This window comes from Sander lucioperca, chromosome 9 (genome assembly GCF_008315115.2).
Source record: "Sander lucioperca isolate FBNREF2018 chromosome 9, SLUC_FBN_1.2, whole genome shotgun sequence".
In the NCBI taxonomy this organism is placed as follows: domain Eukaryota; kingdom Metazoa; phylum Chordata; class Actinopteri; order Perciformes; family Percidae; genus Sander; species Sander lucioperca.
In genome coordinates this window covers 26,689,924-26,706,523 of record NC_050181.1, presented here as the reverse complement: position 1 = coordinate 26,706,523, position 16,600 = coordinate 26,689,924, and the positions used below count along the sequence as shown (strand labels likewise).

The 16,600-nt window shown below is 43.5% G+C and overlaps 1 protein-coding gene across 1 annotated transcript in view; it reads left to right on the top strand.

Annotated features, from left to right (window-relative positions):
• tmeff1a (transmembrane protein with EGF-like and two follistatin-like domains 1a) overlaps positions 1–16,600 on the top strand; it is a 96,622-nt gene that overhangs the window by 64,694 nt on the left and 15,328 nt on the right. The window contains exons 5-6 of the mRNA XM_031292464.2: positions 6,546–6,642; positions 8,789–8,937. Of these exons, the coding sequence (XP_031148324.1) occupies positions 6,546–6,642; positions 8,789–8,937 (246 nt within the window). The remainder of the gene's footprint in view (positions 1–6,545; positions 6,643–8,788; positions 8,938–16,600) is intronic.

The following is a 16,600-nucleotide window of genomic DNA, read 5'->3' as shown; positions in this document are numbered from 1 at the left end:
CACAAGACTTTCACCCAGGAAACAGGTGTTCATGTCCTGAAGAAGTTAAGGAGAAAACACAAGACTTTCACCCAGGAAACAGGTGTTAATGTCCTGAAGAAGTTAAGGAGAAAACACAAGACTTTCACCCAGGAAACAGCTGTTCATGTCCTGAAGAAGTTAAGGAGAAAACACAAGACTTTCACCCAGGAAACACATCAACAATCTTTTTTCTTAACTAGTTGCAGTTTTGGTGTCTAAACTTAACTGTCATCAGCGTAGACAGTCACCTTTTGTCAGCGAAAATCAACTGTAACGGCCTCTGAAACAACCGTAACTTAACTTAATGTGATGCCATAATTTTGGGAGGATATCGTATGAATTTGTGTATTAACGGGTGTTCATGTCCCAGAAGAAGTTAGGGAAAAACTCAAGACTTTTTGTCTTTTTTTGTCGGCGAAACTTAACTGTAACGGTCTCTGAAACAACCGTAACTGACTGCTAAACTTAACCGTAACGTAACTTAATGTGATGCCATAATTTTGGGAGGATAACGTACAAATTGTTGTGTATAAACAGGTGTTCATGTCCCGGAAGAAGTTGAGGAGAAAACACAAGACTTTCACTCAGGAAAAGGATGTTCATGTCCTTAAATCTTAACGAGTCGTTTTGGTGCCGAAACTTAACTGTCATTTGACCGGTCTACTAAACTTTGTCATGTCAAGTTTGTGCAATGTCATACGAACCTGTTCATGAGAATGTGTTGCATTATTACTCTGGCTGTCCATCGATTAAAATAGTTAACCCACGATTATTTTCACATTTTTAATATGTTCTAAATGTACCTTAAAAGGCATATGTATCCAGTTTTTAATGCTCCAGGGGTATTTGAGACTGGACGTACTCCAGTGGTAACTCAGTCCACATCGACAGTACATGAAAAGACAAATAACTTGTGGCAGGAACCATCTGGAAGGGCTTTCAGACTCAACCTGCCATTCAAAGCAAACCCTTTTCTTTAACCTTTTCTGCTCATGCCAACCCGTTCTCACTCCGAATTCGTAAAATACGGACGTTTGGACAGTGGCTGTCAGCGTCTGAAGCGAGGAAAAAAGCGCCCTTCAGTGTGTTTGTATAACACATATTTGTATAAAGAGCAGCAGCTACTTGGGGTTTAGCGAGTAGTATGTAAGGCCGAAATTCCACGTAGGGAGGTTGATTGGGGGGGTGGATGGGTCAAACACAGGACTTTCACCCAGGAGACCGGGCATCGTGTCCGGCACGTTTCCTAAAGTCGCTTTCTTCTTTAACCGTCCTGTTATTCTTGCGTGTCACGGAAACGTAAGCCCACCCACGACCTTTTCCTTAACATAACTGCGTCAAAAGGGACGCCAATAGACCCGACCAAGCGCGTTTAGTTAAAGCGCGTTATATGACGCTAAAGGAGACTTTTAGCGTCATATAACAATGACAAAGACACCTGACCAAGGGTCCGTATTTTACAAGAGGGGAGTGAGAATCTGTTGCTCATGCATGGAGTAAAGTTTCTGCTAGCCATCCACAACGTTACTGCTGCATCCCTTCCTGATTTCCCAAACTCCGGATCAGCCCGAGGCCCAAATCACAGGTGCGTTAATTGTGCGTCAAAACAATTATTGACGTTAAAAAGAAATGTGCGCTAACGTTTTAATATCGCATTCATTTGGACAGCTCTAATCTGTTGATCCTGGTTTCATTTTAAGGTTATTTTCCTTTTTACACCTAATTTCCAGTAATTGTTTTCTGTAAAAGATCTGTGACATTCCCTGGTAATACCAGACTCCCATCTCATCCCGTCCCCTCAGCGCTGACAAATGAGTCGGCTTTCCTAAATCAAACCTGACTCGGAGGTTGATATACTTTAGACGGAGAAGCTGATGCGGTAACTGTGTGTGTGTGTGTGTGTGTGTGTGTGTGTGTGTGTGTGTGTGTGTGTGTGTGTGTGTGTGTGTATGAAGCAGCAGCAGTCCTGCTGTCAGCACAGTGGAACAGAAACAAAGCCTCTCTGCTGCAGATCCTCGTCCATCGATCGGCAGCCTCCAAACCCCGACTGAGCTCTGCATGTTCAATACATCCACACACAGCGGGCCGATCTGTCAGCCAGTAGAAACACACACGCTTGCAATCACACACGCACGCACAGTTCAGCATCCATCCTTTTGTCATTTTAATCATGTCACTCTGAAAGTCACATTGTTTTTTAATTTGGAAGCACTTTGAGCGGCATTGTGCGTATGAAAAATGCAATATAAATAATGGTTTTTTTACAGACACATTAGGAGGGCGGCTGAGGCTCAGCAGGTTGAATTTGCTGCAAGATACTGAACCCCAAATAGCTCCTGATTGTGTCTTGAATGTGATTGTTTACTGTACATATATCTGTGCGGGAACCAAATTAAGTTTTAGACCTTTTGAGGCCTGTTTGAGGGTTCAGACTTGGTTTTAAGCCCAATTAACTAAGATGCAGAGTGAACCTGGCGTATATAGGTTATCAGTATTCTGTTGTTGGACTTCAGCAAGCATTCAGGTGTTTGTAAACCAGTGTAGGGGTTAATCCCATGGTTCTGAAACCAGTCAGTTAGTTATTACTCTATATCGATGCCGTTTCTTACAGGATTGTTCAGGTGCTGCCGGAAATTACGCCCGATGTCCGTCCCCTTCCTCTGTCTTTGTGTTGGCGTTCTAACCTCCGGTGGATTTCTGAGCACTATGGTTAACTGCTCCTCAGATCTTTGCAGGGTAAATCCAGACAGCTAGCTAGACTATCTGTCCAATCTGAGTTTTCTGTTGCACGACTACAACTACTTTTGAAAGTACACATGTTCCACCAAAACAAGATCCTTCCCTACTATTTTGCAGCGGCACCGTTGCTCCGTCCGGTGCTTAGCATCGCCCAAGACGATTGTGATTGGTTTAAAGAAATGCCGACAAACCAGAGCACATTTTTCTCCCATCCAGGAATGCTATGTGGACTAGCCAGACCTTCCTGTACAGCGCTGTGGATGAAGGTCTGGCTATGCAAGACTAGTTAGTTATTGAGATAGTTATTTAGTTAGTTGGTTTATTTTATATTGTACGAAAATGTATGCATACGTATGATATCCTACAAAATAACAGCGACTGCCGACCGGTCACATGACAGTCAAGTTTGGCAGTCTTTACAGTTAAATTGAGCCGAGAAAAGGTGACTGTGAGCCGGGGTACAGAGCGGCCGTTGCAGTTGAGTTTAGCCGACAAAAAGTGAGAGTCATGCGGCAACGACAGATAAGTTTAGAGTCATAAAAGACTAGTTAAGATTAGAAGACTGTGGTTTCGATTAAAACAGCGGCCCCCTTAAAGGTCCTATGACATGCTGCTTTTTGGATGCTTTTATATAGACCTTAGTGGTCCCCTAATACTGTATCTGAAGTCTCTTTTATATAGACCTTAGTGGTCTCCTAATACTGTATCTGAAGTCTCTTTTATATAGGCCTTAGTGGTCCCCTAATACTGTATCTGAAGTCTCTTTCCCTAAATCCAGCCTTGGTGCAGAATTACAGCCACTAGAGCCAGTCCCACAATGAGCTTTCCTTAGGATGTGCCATTTCTGTGTCTGTAGTTTTAAATGCTATTGAGGAGGAGAGGGAGGGGGGGCAAGGTGGAGGGTGGGGGTGTGGCCTTGACCAACTGCCATGCTTCGCTTGTTTTCAAACCATGATGTCTCTCTCTTTCTCTAACCTGACTCCACCAGATGGATCGCTTCGCATTTGCTCGGCATATCCATCTGGGAACTTTCCGTTGGAGAACTTTTGGGAAGGGGCAAAAATACTGGTTAGCAGATTGGATAAACCATCTGTCTATCACCACCTATGTTGGTGATAGACAGGCCAAATCAACCAACATCAGATCAACGAAGCTAGCTAAGTTAGTGTAGCTAGCATTAGTTTGGCTTCAAGGACCTTGCGGTTCTTCTGATGCCATCGTTTAACATACAATTAAGTTAGGTAACGTAGCTAACGTTAACGTTTTAAACTTACCATTTGTATGTGACATGAACCTCATCAAGGACAATCCCCACCAAGTTTTCACGGTACACTTCTGAAGAAGAGCAAAAACATCTTTTCCTCCGAGAAAAGGCTCCAGTGCCATTTTTTGCTCTTCTTTCAATGAAAAAATACTTTCTAATTCGGATAAAACTTGCGCGATAGCTACACTCATCTCATCCCTGGAAGCCGCCATGTTGTTTAGACTGAACAGTCGCTTCTCGTTGCTTCACACCTAAACCCGCCTCAAAACCAACATTGATTGGTCGGTCGTTTGGCGAATGGCTCCAAATTTTCTCTATATCAAGATGCCAGACTGATCTGTGAGTGGAAAACTGGAGCTCACGAGATCAGGACGGTCTCATGAGGCTACTCTTTCTCATGGGCAGGCCAAATTCTCTGGGCGGGCAAAGCAGAGAAAGGGGAGGCAACATTTCCCCTTATTACGTCATAAAGGGAAGATTCCAGATCGGCCCATCTGAGCTTTCATTTTCTCAACGGCAGAGCAGGATACCCAGGGCTTGGTTTACACCTATCACCATTTCTAGCCACTGGGAGACCATAGGCAGGCTGGGGGAACTCATATTAATGTTAAAAAACCTCATAAAGTGACATTTTCATGCCTTTAAGTAGTACTCCCGGGACATGAACGAGTGTCTCCTCCATCTCTGGTTGTTCCCAATACTTCGCTGTTTCTTTTATTACCTTTGAAAAATATATTATTTTTGTTAGACTTCAGTGATGTGACACTGCTGCCAGGATTATTGAACTTTTTATTTAGACTTTAAGTCTGAACACAGGAATTTAATGACTCCAGGTAAAAGTTTTCACAGCTCGCAGGATTGTCGTTAGACTTCCTGTTATTTGGATTAATTTCATCCCCCCTCAACAGCGTCGAGCTTTTCCCTCTATTACCCTACAAAATGACACTTGATGAGTCATGGAAATGGCTCCCCTGATGAAAGGCAGCCGTGATTAATCCCTGCGGCTTTTTGATATCCGATGTTCCGGTTGTTCCCGCCTCGTCTGCTCTCTGAACTCGCTCTCCGCTGGAAAATGAACGCCGTCATGCGAGGCGGCATTAAACGCATCCCCTGTAATGATGATGATGATAACAATAATATCATAAGATGGAAACGCGTGGCTGTGTTTCCATTTGGCTCGTCACACACTCGGCTGCGTCTGATAGAAATAAGCATGCGAGCCGTGATGGCATGTGCTGTTGGAGGAAACGGCGTCATTAGTGTTGTTTTAGAAATGAAATCAAGTCACTGTTCTGGAAAGTGTTGAAAATAATAACAATAATGAAAGCTGATGATTTTCTTCAAGGATGAACAATATGAATGTTCGTAAAGCAGAAGCAGCCAAGAAGCAGCCAGGTTAAATTACAAATATTTTTTATAAATGTTAAAGGAGAAAAGAGCCAGGTGCAGCCAAATGCACAGCTGTGTCATAGCTGAATATTGATAAAAATTCTCCTACACTGGAAACCCGAATGCTCAAATTAATGAATTGGTGTGAGTACTAGGGGTGTGAATCTTCACTGGTCTCACGATTCGATTACGATTATTCTGTCAACAATTCCAAATGATTCGATATCTCTCTACGTATTACTCTCTACTGTTGTCTCTCTACATACTACTCTCTACTGTTGTCTCACTACATACTACTCTCTAATGCTGTCTCTCTACATACTACTCTCTACCGTTGTCTCTCTACGTATTACTCTCTACCGTTGTCTCTCTACATACTACTCTCTAATGCTGTCTCTCTACATACTACTCTCTACCGTTGTCTCTCTACGTATTACTCTCTACTGTTGTCTCTCTACATACTACTCTCTACTGTTGTCTCTCTACATACTACTCTCTACCGTTGTCTCTCTACGTATTACTCTCTACTGTTGTCTCTCTACATACTACTCTCTAATGCTGTCTCTCTACATACTACTCTCTACCGTTGTCTCTCTTAATACTACGTCATCTTAAAGTGCCGTGTAGCTGCTGCTCTGCCAGGTGCATTCTACACAGACACTAAAGGGTGATTTTTGCGTTGTATCTGACGTTGACAGCCACTGACCAAGCGTCCATATTTTATGAGACGTGTTGGCAGAACATGCTAACTGTTCTGTTGTTGGCTGCTACAACCCACAAAAGAGTCTGTATGGCCTCCGATTATCTGAGGAATGTAAGACACAATGGGTTCATTTCATTTTTGGAGATGTCCACACAACAACTCAAAAAAATATGTGTGTGCAAGTTATTTCCCCTCTGACTGCCTTCTGAACATGGGCCAGTTTTAGTTTGTGGTTCTGCATCATTGAGGTCTAAGAAACACGTTGAATTAATTTCATTCATCATAAAACATTTACAACTTTTTATTGATCTTTCTTCCCAGTTGATCCCCGAGTGATGACAGCTGAGGACTGATTTACTATAATTATAGAGGAGGAGGCTATAATTATAATAAACATATTTGATCCTGTGTTGATGTGATTTGTTGCAGATGATGAGGGTTCAGCCGCCGACGTCGGGAAGAAGTTCACCAAGTGCAGCACGTGTAAATACGGAGCCGAGTGTGACGAAGACTCGGAGGACGTCTGGTGAGAGTTTGTACTTTATGGGCCTGATACAAAGCCAATATTAACGTAAGATTCTCTGCAGCTGGAAGGCCTGAAACTGTGAAAATCATTCACAGAGGGTGTCAGTTTGGGGGGAAAAAACTGGCGAGCTTTGTTTACACTTTTAGGGGCCTTAACGTAGAGCCACAACAACCACATCTGGATCAGTTGTTCTCTAGAAACCTGACTTTAAACTTGGTAAAGGTTGCAACTTTCAAACACTATTAAAAACAAGGTTTATGACCCAAATTAACTTGGTGTCCAATTGAGACAACTGTTTGCCCTTTGTTCGCACTTTTAAGGGTTGCATACAACAAATTACACATTTTATGTCATACTGAATATCTCCAGATCAATACAGTGTAAAAAAAATCAAAATAGTTGTATATCTGTGTTGGATACAGTGTTTATTTTTGACTTGGGGAACAGTTTCCCAAAGCCCAAAAGTCTAAAACATTATTGTTCTCTGTGTGATGTAAATGCATTTCTGTGAGATTCACTTTCCGTTTAGTTTAGTCTTTTGGCTTTATAGTCACGTAACAGTTTCAGCGAAATGATTTAGTTGCAGTAGCTCACGGTCACATTCAAGGTAAAATAAGATTAAGAAACGAGCAAGTCAATAAGTGTATACACTAAATAAGTAACTAGTCTACAATAAGACATAAATAAAAACATTAAGTAGAAGTAAGTCAGATTAATTAAGATTGTTTCTATGGATTGTACCTACTCTATTGTAGAATTACTGATATGTAATTCTATTGTAGTGCAGTGTACAGTACGAATACAAGTAGCAGCAGTGAATAAATAAAGAACACCTTTGTTCATGTAGCTGATAACTATTGCAGGAATTATTGTACATAATTGTCCAAGAATATTGCGATGTGATGTGGGGATGCGTGCTGTGAGACCAATTAAAAAAAACTAACTCTAAGGGCCCTATCTTGCACCTGGCGCTGCGCAGCGCAAAGCCTGACGCAAGTGTCTTTGCTAGTTTAAGACCGTCCAGCGCCCGCGTTGTTTAAATAGCAAATGCACCTGCGCCCATCTGTGGCCCATGGGCGTGCTGGTCTTACAGGGAGGTGTGTTCAGGTGCATTCTGGGCATGCTGGTCTTACAGGGAGGTGTGTTCAGGTGCATTCTGGGTGTATTGCTATCTTGAGGCAGCGGGAAGTGATCGCGCCATTGACCAACAAAAACCTGGTCTAAAATCAATAACGCAGCATTTCATTGTTATTTTAACAGAGCATTAGTAAAATGCTCCTAGGCTCGTGCACAGCGTGCACACTATGCTTGTTACACACACAGGGACGCACAGCAGCACACACACATGCAGAAGATTACAAATAAAAATATTACAGCGCAAATCCTCCATCATAACAGCAATGCTCCAAGGTCCAAACGCGCCTGGCTTTTAAAGGGAATGGGAGATGATCTCTGATTGGTTGATTGCATGTTACGCCCAAAACACACCTCTGATTAATGAAGACACTAAGTACAACCCTTTAGAACCATGCAGGGCCCGGCGCACAGACCCTTTTTTCCGCCGTCAAACTAGCAAAAGTGGATTTGGACACGCCCTAAACGCACCTGCGCCATGCACAGGCAATACGAGGGTGACGTAGAAAATAAAATATAAACAAAGGTTAAAATCTAAAAGAAATCACAGGAAAAACTCCAAGGCACTTCAACTTTTTAACCAATTACAATACCTTTTATAGTCACGGCCTAGTCATGTTAAAAAGTTATGAAACATAGAAGTGTTTTAGGGACTTTAGGAAAGTTGTAATCCTAACCAAATATAAATGAGAGTTACAGAAGTTGTGATCGTACATTGTTAAAAAATTGTTTTTAAGTGTTTGAGGTAATTCTTTTGAAGATGTTAATCCAGCTATGAGTTATCTCTTTTACACGTTTGAAAAAAGGCCTTTAGAATTGTGAACTTTTATCTTTTTATGAGCAGACACCCGGTCTGTGGTAGATTAATGATCTGTGTCTTCATTTAGAAGACTGTAAAATGTACTTCAGCTAATGATTTACCGCTGATGAGAAACATAGTCGAGTCCGGCTCCAGACTGCAGACACAAACATTCATTTTCCTGACAAACGACTCCTTATTCTCTCTCTCCAGGTGCATATGTAACATCGACTGCAGCGGGCACAATGAGAACCCGGTGTGCGCCACCGACGGGAACTCCTACAACAACCCGTGTCTGGTCCGAGAGGCGTCGTGTATGAAGCAAGAGCAGATCGACGTCAAACACCTGGGCAGGTGCCCCGGTAAGACTGAGCCTCATCAAACACATTTTCTACGCTCAATTTTAATTTCATTTTATTTATAGTATCAAATCCAGGGATGCACCGGATCCCGATTTTCGGGGTTCGGCCAAATACTGAATCCACTGGTTGAGATTCTGCTGAATCCTCCTCCCATCCTCAGTCCATGAACACAGTAAACACATTAATGAAGTAAACAGTGACTGTCCTTCCTCTGCCGTACCTGAAGTTGCTGCATTTTGGCTGCTGTCTGTAGATTCCTTCATGCACAACTCGTATTCTTTCAGATGTTTGATACCAGATGTTGTAACAGCGGTGATGTTGTGTATAGTTTAGGGTCCTCGCCACCACCAGACTAATCAGCATTGCAGATTGAACATGTAGCTGGACTTGAATGGCCTTCTTTTGACTGAAAGTACTGCCAAACTACACTTTTTCTGCTCACCAGTTCCATTTTCACTTCCTCACAGCCTACTGCATTGAACGCTCCACCTACGTAAACACCTTCCCGTAATCAACGGCGCCGTCATTACGTCGACCAGCGTAGTGCAAGCGCAGGGTTCGGTTCGTTGGAAAAAAAATTCTAAGGTTCGGCAGAAACAGAACCCCGTCAAAAAACCCAATATTCAGCCAAATCCGAAGCCGAATACTAAATTCGGTGCATCCCTAATCAAATCATAACAAGAGTTATCTCAAAACACTTCACAGATAGAGTAGGTCTAGACCACACTCTATAAATTATAAAGACACAACAATTTCACCCCAAAGAGCAAGCATTTGGTGCAACAGTTGCGAGGAATAACTTCCTTTTAGGCAGAAACCTCGGACAGACCCAGGCTCTTTATGGGCGGCATCTGTCGCTGCCGCTTTGGACACAGATACTGATACAAATGGAGAGAAATATGATTCATGATTATAGCAGTTGGTATGATGAACAGTGGCAGTTATAGTAAGAATCAAGATAGTGGAACTATGACTAGAAACAATAGTTGTAGCCATTCAGGGCATAGCAGGGCGTTTCAGGACGTCGAGCAGGACCACGGCGGCAGCTACAACCATGATTTGGGTGCCACGCTAATCCAAGAAAAACTGTTCGCCACGTAGACGGTGACGTAGACCTTCCTTCACAGCGCTGCAGAGGAAGGTCTGGCTAGTCCACACAGCATTCTGGGATGTGAGGAAAACGTGCTCTGGTTTATTGGCATTTCCTTAAACCAATCACAATCGTCTTGGGCAGGGCTAAGCGTGCCACAGTGCCTCTGCAAAATAGTCTCAGGAAGGAACTTGTTTTGGTGGAACGTGTACGTTCAAAAGTAGTTTTAGTCGTGCAACATAAAACTCAGATTGGACAGATAGTCTAGCTAGCTGTCTGGATTTACCCTGCAGAGATCTGAGGAGCAGTTAACCATAGTCCTCACAGAACGCCAACACAGAGACAGAGGAAGGTAAAAGATACAACGGTCCGCATACGTTACGCGTTCTGCAGCCAAAGACACCAATGTTAACATTGGGTCCAGGTTAAAAAAAAAGACCATTTGAAGCTAATTTGGGCTAGTTTTTTTTTTGTTCCGATTATTTTTTGGGAATGTTAGGCCTTTATTTTCGACAGGACAGCTTAGACTTGAAAGGGGAGAGAGAGGGGAATGACATGCAGCAAAGGGCCGCAGGTCGGAGTTGAAACCACGGCCGCTGCGTCGAGGACTAAGCCTCTTTTATATGGGCGCGCGCTCTACCAGGTGAGCTACCCAAGCACCCAATTTGGGCTGTTTTTGTGCCATCTTCTCGTGTCGTATTTGGGGTTTGTTGTCTGCTTTGTATCTTTCCACAAGCTGCAGAAAACTCGACATGTTTGCAGCTGAACGAGGCCGTTACTGACAGTAAATGCATTTCACTTTCATTTCATTCTGAGAGCACTTTGATTCCTGTGGATTCAGTTTGCGGCTCTAAAGGCTCACAGTGTCGACCTTTGACCCCGACCGGAGTGAGTCTGAGAGCAGATATCAGCCGGCTCAGCCTGACGGATAAATCCTCCCGCGGACGCCTCCATCACCGGTTTATTGAGTCCAAATTGTAAAATCCCATCACCCAGGCTTGTTGAGCTTCGGAAATTGGCCGCCATAACCTGAGTGAATAATAATAATAAATCGCTCCGTAAATGAAAAGCATTTCATCGACTCTGAGAGACTCGACATGAAAACCGTTTACAGGTTTGAGTTCTTCGTTTCAGAGAAATATTTACTGACTGCTGCAGACATTCATCATTCCTTTCTTTCTTTGTTTATCTTTCCTTCGCCCTTTACTTTCCTATATCCTTCCTTCCTTCTTTCCTTCCGTATGTAGTTTCTTCTCTCCCTCTTTACTTCTTTCTCTTTGCTCATAATTTTCTTTAGTTTTTCCTTCTTTAATGCTTTCTATCCTTATGTCCTTTCTTTCTTCCTTCCTTCCTTCCTCCCTTTCTTCCTTCCTTCCTTCCTTCCTTCCTTCCTTCCTTTCTTCTTTCCTTCCTTCCTTCCTTCCTTCCTTCCTTCCTTCCTTCCTTCCTTCCTTCCTCCCTTTCTTCCTTCCTTCCTTCCTACCTTCCTTCCTTCCATCCTCCCTTTCATCCTTCCGTCCTTCCTTCCTTCCTTCCTTCCTTCCTTCCGTCCTTCCTTCCTTCCTTCCTTCCGTCCTTCCTTCCTTCCTTCCTTCCTTCCTGCCGTCCTTCCTTCCTTCCTTCCTTCCTTCCTTCCTTCCTTCCTCCCTTCCTTCCTTCCGTCCCTTCTTCCTCCCTTCCTCCGTTCCATCCTCCCTCCCTCCCTTCCTTCCTTCCTTCCTTCCTTCCTTCCTTCCTTCCTTCCTTCCTCCGTTCCTTTCTTCTTTCTTCCTCCGTTCCTTCCACCCTTCCTTCCTCCCTTCCTCCGTTCCATCCTTTCTTCCTTCCTTCCTTCCTCCGGTTCCTTCCACCCTTCCTTCCTTCCTTCCTCCGTTCCTTCCGTCCCTTCTTCCTTCCTCCCTCCCTCCCTTCCTTTCTTCCTTCCTTCCTTCCTTCCTCCCTTCCTCCATTCCATCCTCCCTCCCTCCCTTCCTTCATTCTTTTGTTTCTTCCTTCTTTCTTAAATTTTTTTTCTTTCTATTATTTCTACTTTGTCTTTAGTCCTTCTTTCTTAATTTATTCCCTACCTTCTGGTTATTTTTTTATTTATATTTCTTCTAATTTTATCTTCTCTCCTCCTCTTGTTTTTCCTTCGTTCTTTCCTTTTTACTTTCATAACTTTCTTGATTTCTTTACTTATGTCTGTATTTTTCTAACCTTATTTGTTTTCTTCAGCTGATCTGACATCATGAATCCCCCAAAACTAAAAAGTTTCCAGTCAACAACTTCAGACGTCCCTACGCGTCACTCAGACGTTTCATCCTCGCTGAGTCACAGCTTTTCATCCTCCTGTTGCTGTTTACCATTATTTAACGCTGCAGACGGAGATCATTATTCCACATTAAGTTGCTGATGTAGTGAGATGCAGGATGGATGTTGTTCCACTGCGGGTGAACGCTGCTGACTGCAGACTGTGACCGCTTCATCTCCGCCGTAAATCAGCCTCGTTACTGAAACCATGTAAGACAAACCAACACGTCTAATCACCAACGTTTTCAATTAATCCACAAACCAAGCATGCAGTCAGCTTCCACACGCCATTAATCCACACGACGCAGAGGAGTTACTGGGTCCAGACTGGGAGAAAGAACCGCTCTGGGTTGTTTGCGTTTCTTTAAACCAATCACAGTCGTCTTGGGCGGCGCTAAGCTCCGGACGCAGTGACGGCGGCTCTGCTAAATAGTCTCAGGAAGGAACTGGTTTTGATGGAACATCTGCACCCTGCAAAAGAAAACTCCACACAGTTGTCGATATTCAAATTTTTTGGCTAAGTCCTGGATCTTCACAGTCCTACCTACAGCACCTTTAAGCGTGATTTATGCTTCTGCGTTAAATCTACGTACGTAGGTACGTGGAGATACCGACCCTACGGCGTAGCCTGACGTGCGAAAAATTTAACTACACGTGGCCGTGGCTTGGTAGCGTTGCATTTCCCCCCCGACTCATTTCCTGGTTCTCCTTCTCCATAAACAACATGAAATCAAGGAGAGGGTTAACTTCTCCTGCTCCAGATTTCCCACCGTGGTCAGAAAGAACAGGGGAGACACTTTGTTTCTCTCACTATGACTCTTGAGTCACTACTCACTCTGAAAATAATCACCATCACTCTCCCTACCACACACACACACACACACACACACACACACAGGCCCTGTTATTCTCTTAAAGACCACACCAACACACAAGTATAAACTTCAGGCCTCTTACGTAGGCTACGGAGAAAATTCAATCTGCGAACAGAAACTTAGGTAACATTTTCAATGCAGGACATTTGTAACAGAGTATTTTTACAGTGTGGTATTAGTACTTTTACTGCAGTAAAGGATCTGAATACTTCTCCCAGCGCTGGCTGAGAGACGTCACTTTCTCCTGAAGATTTCTTTCCTCTCTGAGACGAGGAGGGAGTGTTTGATACGAAGCTCATTTGTAGTCCCAGTCTGCTGTCTGATGTTATTCAGAGTCGGTGTGTGCCACCCCCCCTGAGCCCTCCCCGTCTCCGTCCGCCCTCCGAGTTTCTTCTGAGATCTGATTCATGTTGATAGACTCACCTTGGATCACAAAGTGTCGTCTTCCCAGAGGCACTCGCTCAGCGCTGTCTCTGTGGGCGTTGGCGGGAGACGCTCAGCCGGCGGGAGACGCTCAGCCGGCAGGAGATGCTCAGCCGGCAGGAGACGCTCAGCCGGCAGGAGATGCTCAGCCGGCGGGAGACGCTCAGCCGGCGGGAGACGCTCAGCCGGCAGGATTCACCGATTCATTGTCTGTGGATTTGGCTTTAAAGGTGCCCTGCCTCACAAAACCCTTTTACTTGCATTTTTTGAAATATGTGAGGTCCATATGTGTTTGTGTTATGTCGTGAACGTGAAAATGAACTGTTAACTCCTCTGTCAGCTCTAGCCACTGAAAAGAAATACGGGAAGAAATCAAGCCAATTACAAAAGCTGGTCAGTCTGACGTGGTGTTGCCTGAGCTTGCCCAGTTGCGCTGGGTAAAGGATGCTGTTAGCCAGGCTCTCATTGGCTAGCTGTTGGCCAATCAGAGTCAAGCAGCTTAGCTCGTCGAATAGTAATGAGAACCGGCACAAATCAAGCTGAGTCTTCCTGCAGGCTTTCTATACCACGCTAGAATGGCTTGAAACAAGGTAACCTAGGCATTTTTTCCACAGTAATTGTTACAGAGTCCATGGTAGAATTTCAGACATTACCACAAAGTAATGAAATACATGTGGCAGGACACCTTTAACCCTCCTGTTGTTCATGGGTCAAAACTGTCCCATTTTCAAAGTTTCTATATCAGAAATAAGGTTTATCTTTCAACCGGGTTTTCGCGTGGTCTTAAAAAGTCTAAAAAAAGACATTTAGGCCTTAAAGGTCTATCTTTGAAGGGATCCTTTCCATAATGTTGTCAGACACTTAGAATAATAATCAAAATGAGCACTTTTGTGAAGGTAAATACAAACTGGACAGTTGTCCTATTAACTTACATTGTAGCTTGTTTCACTGCTGCCGACTGCAGCAATCTCGTTTAATACTGGACCAATGTCAAAGACTGTTGTTCCCATCAGTCACTTAGACATAAAAACATAGGAACATAGGGTCCAGGTTGGAAAACACGGTGGTTACCCTTTAGCATATAACCGTCTGTGATTCATCTACTCCATATCCTCTGATCTTAAAGGTCCAATGTGTGGGATTTTCTCCCATCTAGCATTGAGATCATATATCGCAATCAACTCTCTCACATCACGCAGTTCAAAATACGTAGCCTATTACAGCTACGGTAGCCTTCACGCTTCAAAAAGCCGCTCTCTTGCTCTTTTCAATCTCCTTTTTCTTTTTCTGGGCCGAAGAAGAAGAAGACTCCTGTTCCTGAAATTTGGATTTTGAATGCGTGTGGTCCTCCATGTTTCCTTCTTCAAACTTGCCGGGGGCCGGGAAGCTACGATACCCGTTAGCAGCATTAGCAGCAGCTGTGAGTTTATCATGTGACAGAGAAAACGTGAAAGGGGGAGCAGTATGTCCTGTATGTCCCTTACCGGCTAACGTATTTCAAGATGGAGCATGAATATGGAGCGTCTACCCCAGTTCATGTGAACGCAAATGTACAATTTCAAGCCAAAAGGAATACTTGGAATTGATGGTGGAGGTAAATATTCATGAAAAAGGACAAGTTTGTGAACGGGCAACACAGATTTTGATAATGACCAACTAAACACGTTACACACTGGGCCTTTAGCTAATCAAAATAATTCATAATTTCTGCTTTTTTTAAACTCATAAATTAGGTTTAATGTCATGTAAATGAGGGTTATATACCATGAAATCCAAAAAGAAGTGTAAAACTATAGCGGTAATAAGGTGAAGAATGAAGTTGGCAAAGAAGATGTGACACAGTATTGGGTGATCATTTAAACTTCATAAAAAGGCAAAACAGACGGCGGTGCATGGGCGACAGAAGGGTTAAGATGGCCGCTGGCCAAGCGTCTGATTGGCTCGGGGAGGCGGCGGGTGGGCGGGATATATGTGGGTGTCTGGCACCCTGAGGTGAAGAGCACCTGCCCTCTCTCCTGATCCGCCGTCTCGCGCCAACATTGGCCGAAAACACCAGAGAGCAAATTCAAAGGGTTTGGTTTTAACACAGCAAAACATAAAAGGCTTTGTATCGTTTCTGGAAGAGAAAACTGCAGAATTCAAAAGCTTTCTTTCACACTGTCTTCCTAACGCGGCAGTCACTACTAAGTTCAGTTCACTCTAGTTTAATGATCCATCAGCCAAATATACTTTATCAGCTTTACACCACAGGTGTCAAACTCAAGTCCCGCTGCATCTGGGACGCCTCCGGACGTACTGAGTTCGACAAACGGTATGACATTTTGTAAAAATCTCTCTGTCTGAGAAAATCCAGCATGTGTTTGAAAATGTTCTTTCTGTCAATGTTAAAACCAAGGGGGTGAGCCAGCCTCTGCAAAGCCTACCTCCTTATGGAGCCATTTTGATGCTAACAAGCCATCACCTCCCGTTAGCATCCCATTGACTGCCATTCATTTTGGCGTCACTTTTGACAGCAAATAACTTTACATCTGAAGCGTTTAAAGACTCTATTTGTCCATTGTTTATTTCTAAAGAAACACGACAATGTATAAAAGGCTCCATTACCTTGTACCTCATGTTATGGCTCCGTAGCAGACGTTTTTATAAAAATAGGCTAACGATTGGGTCATAACCACGAGACTTACTGTCTCATAGTAGAGGAATTACCGTATAGTACAGGAGAAGCTCTCAGGCAGTTTGGACTTCCATTAGCTGTTTAAGTTTAATTACTAATGTTAACTATCATTTTAGTGATCAATAATTAGCCTGTGTCTATGTTATCTCCTTACATATACCTACGCTCTCCGTCTCTGCTAGATTGGGAATGATTGAGATTTCTCTTGGCACAGCTACCAGAAGACTTCCAACTTTCAGACAGGTTGCTCACGTCACATCTACGTCTTCAAGCTCAGTTGGAGGCTGCTCAGTAACGCTCTAAACTGACTCC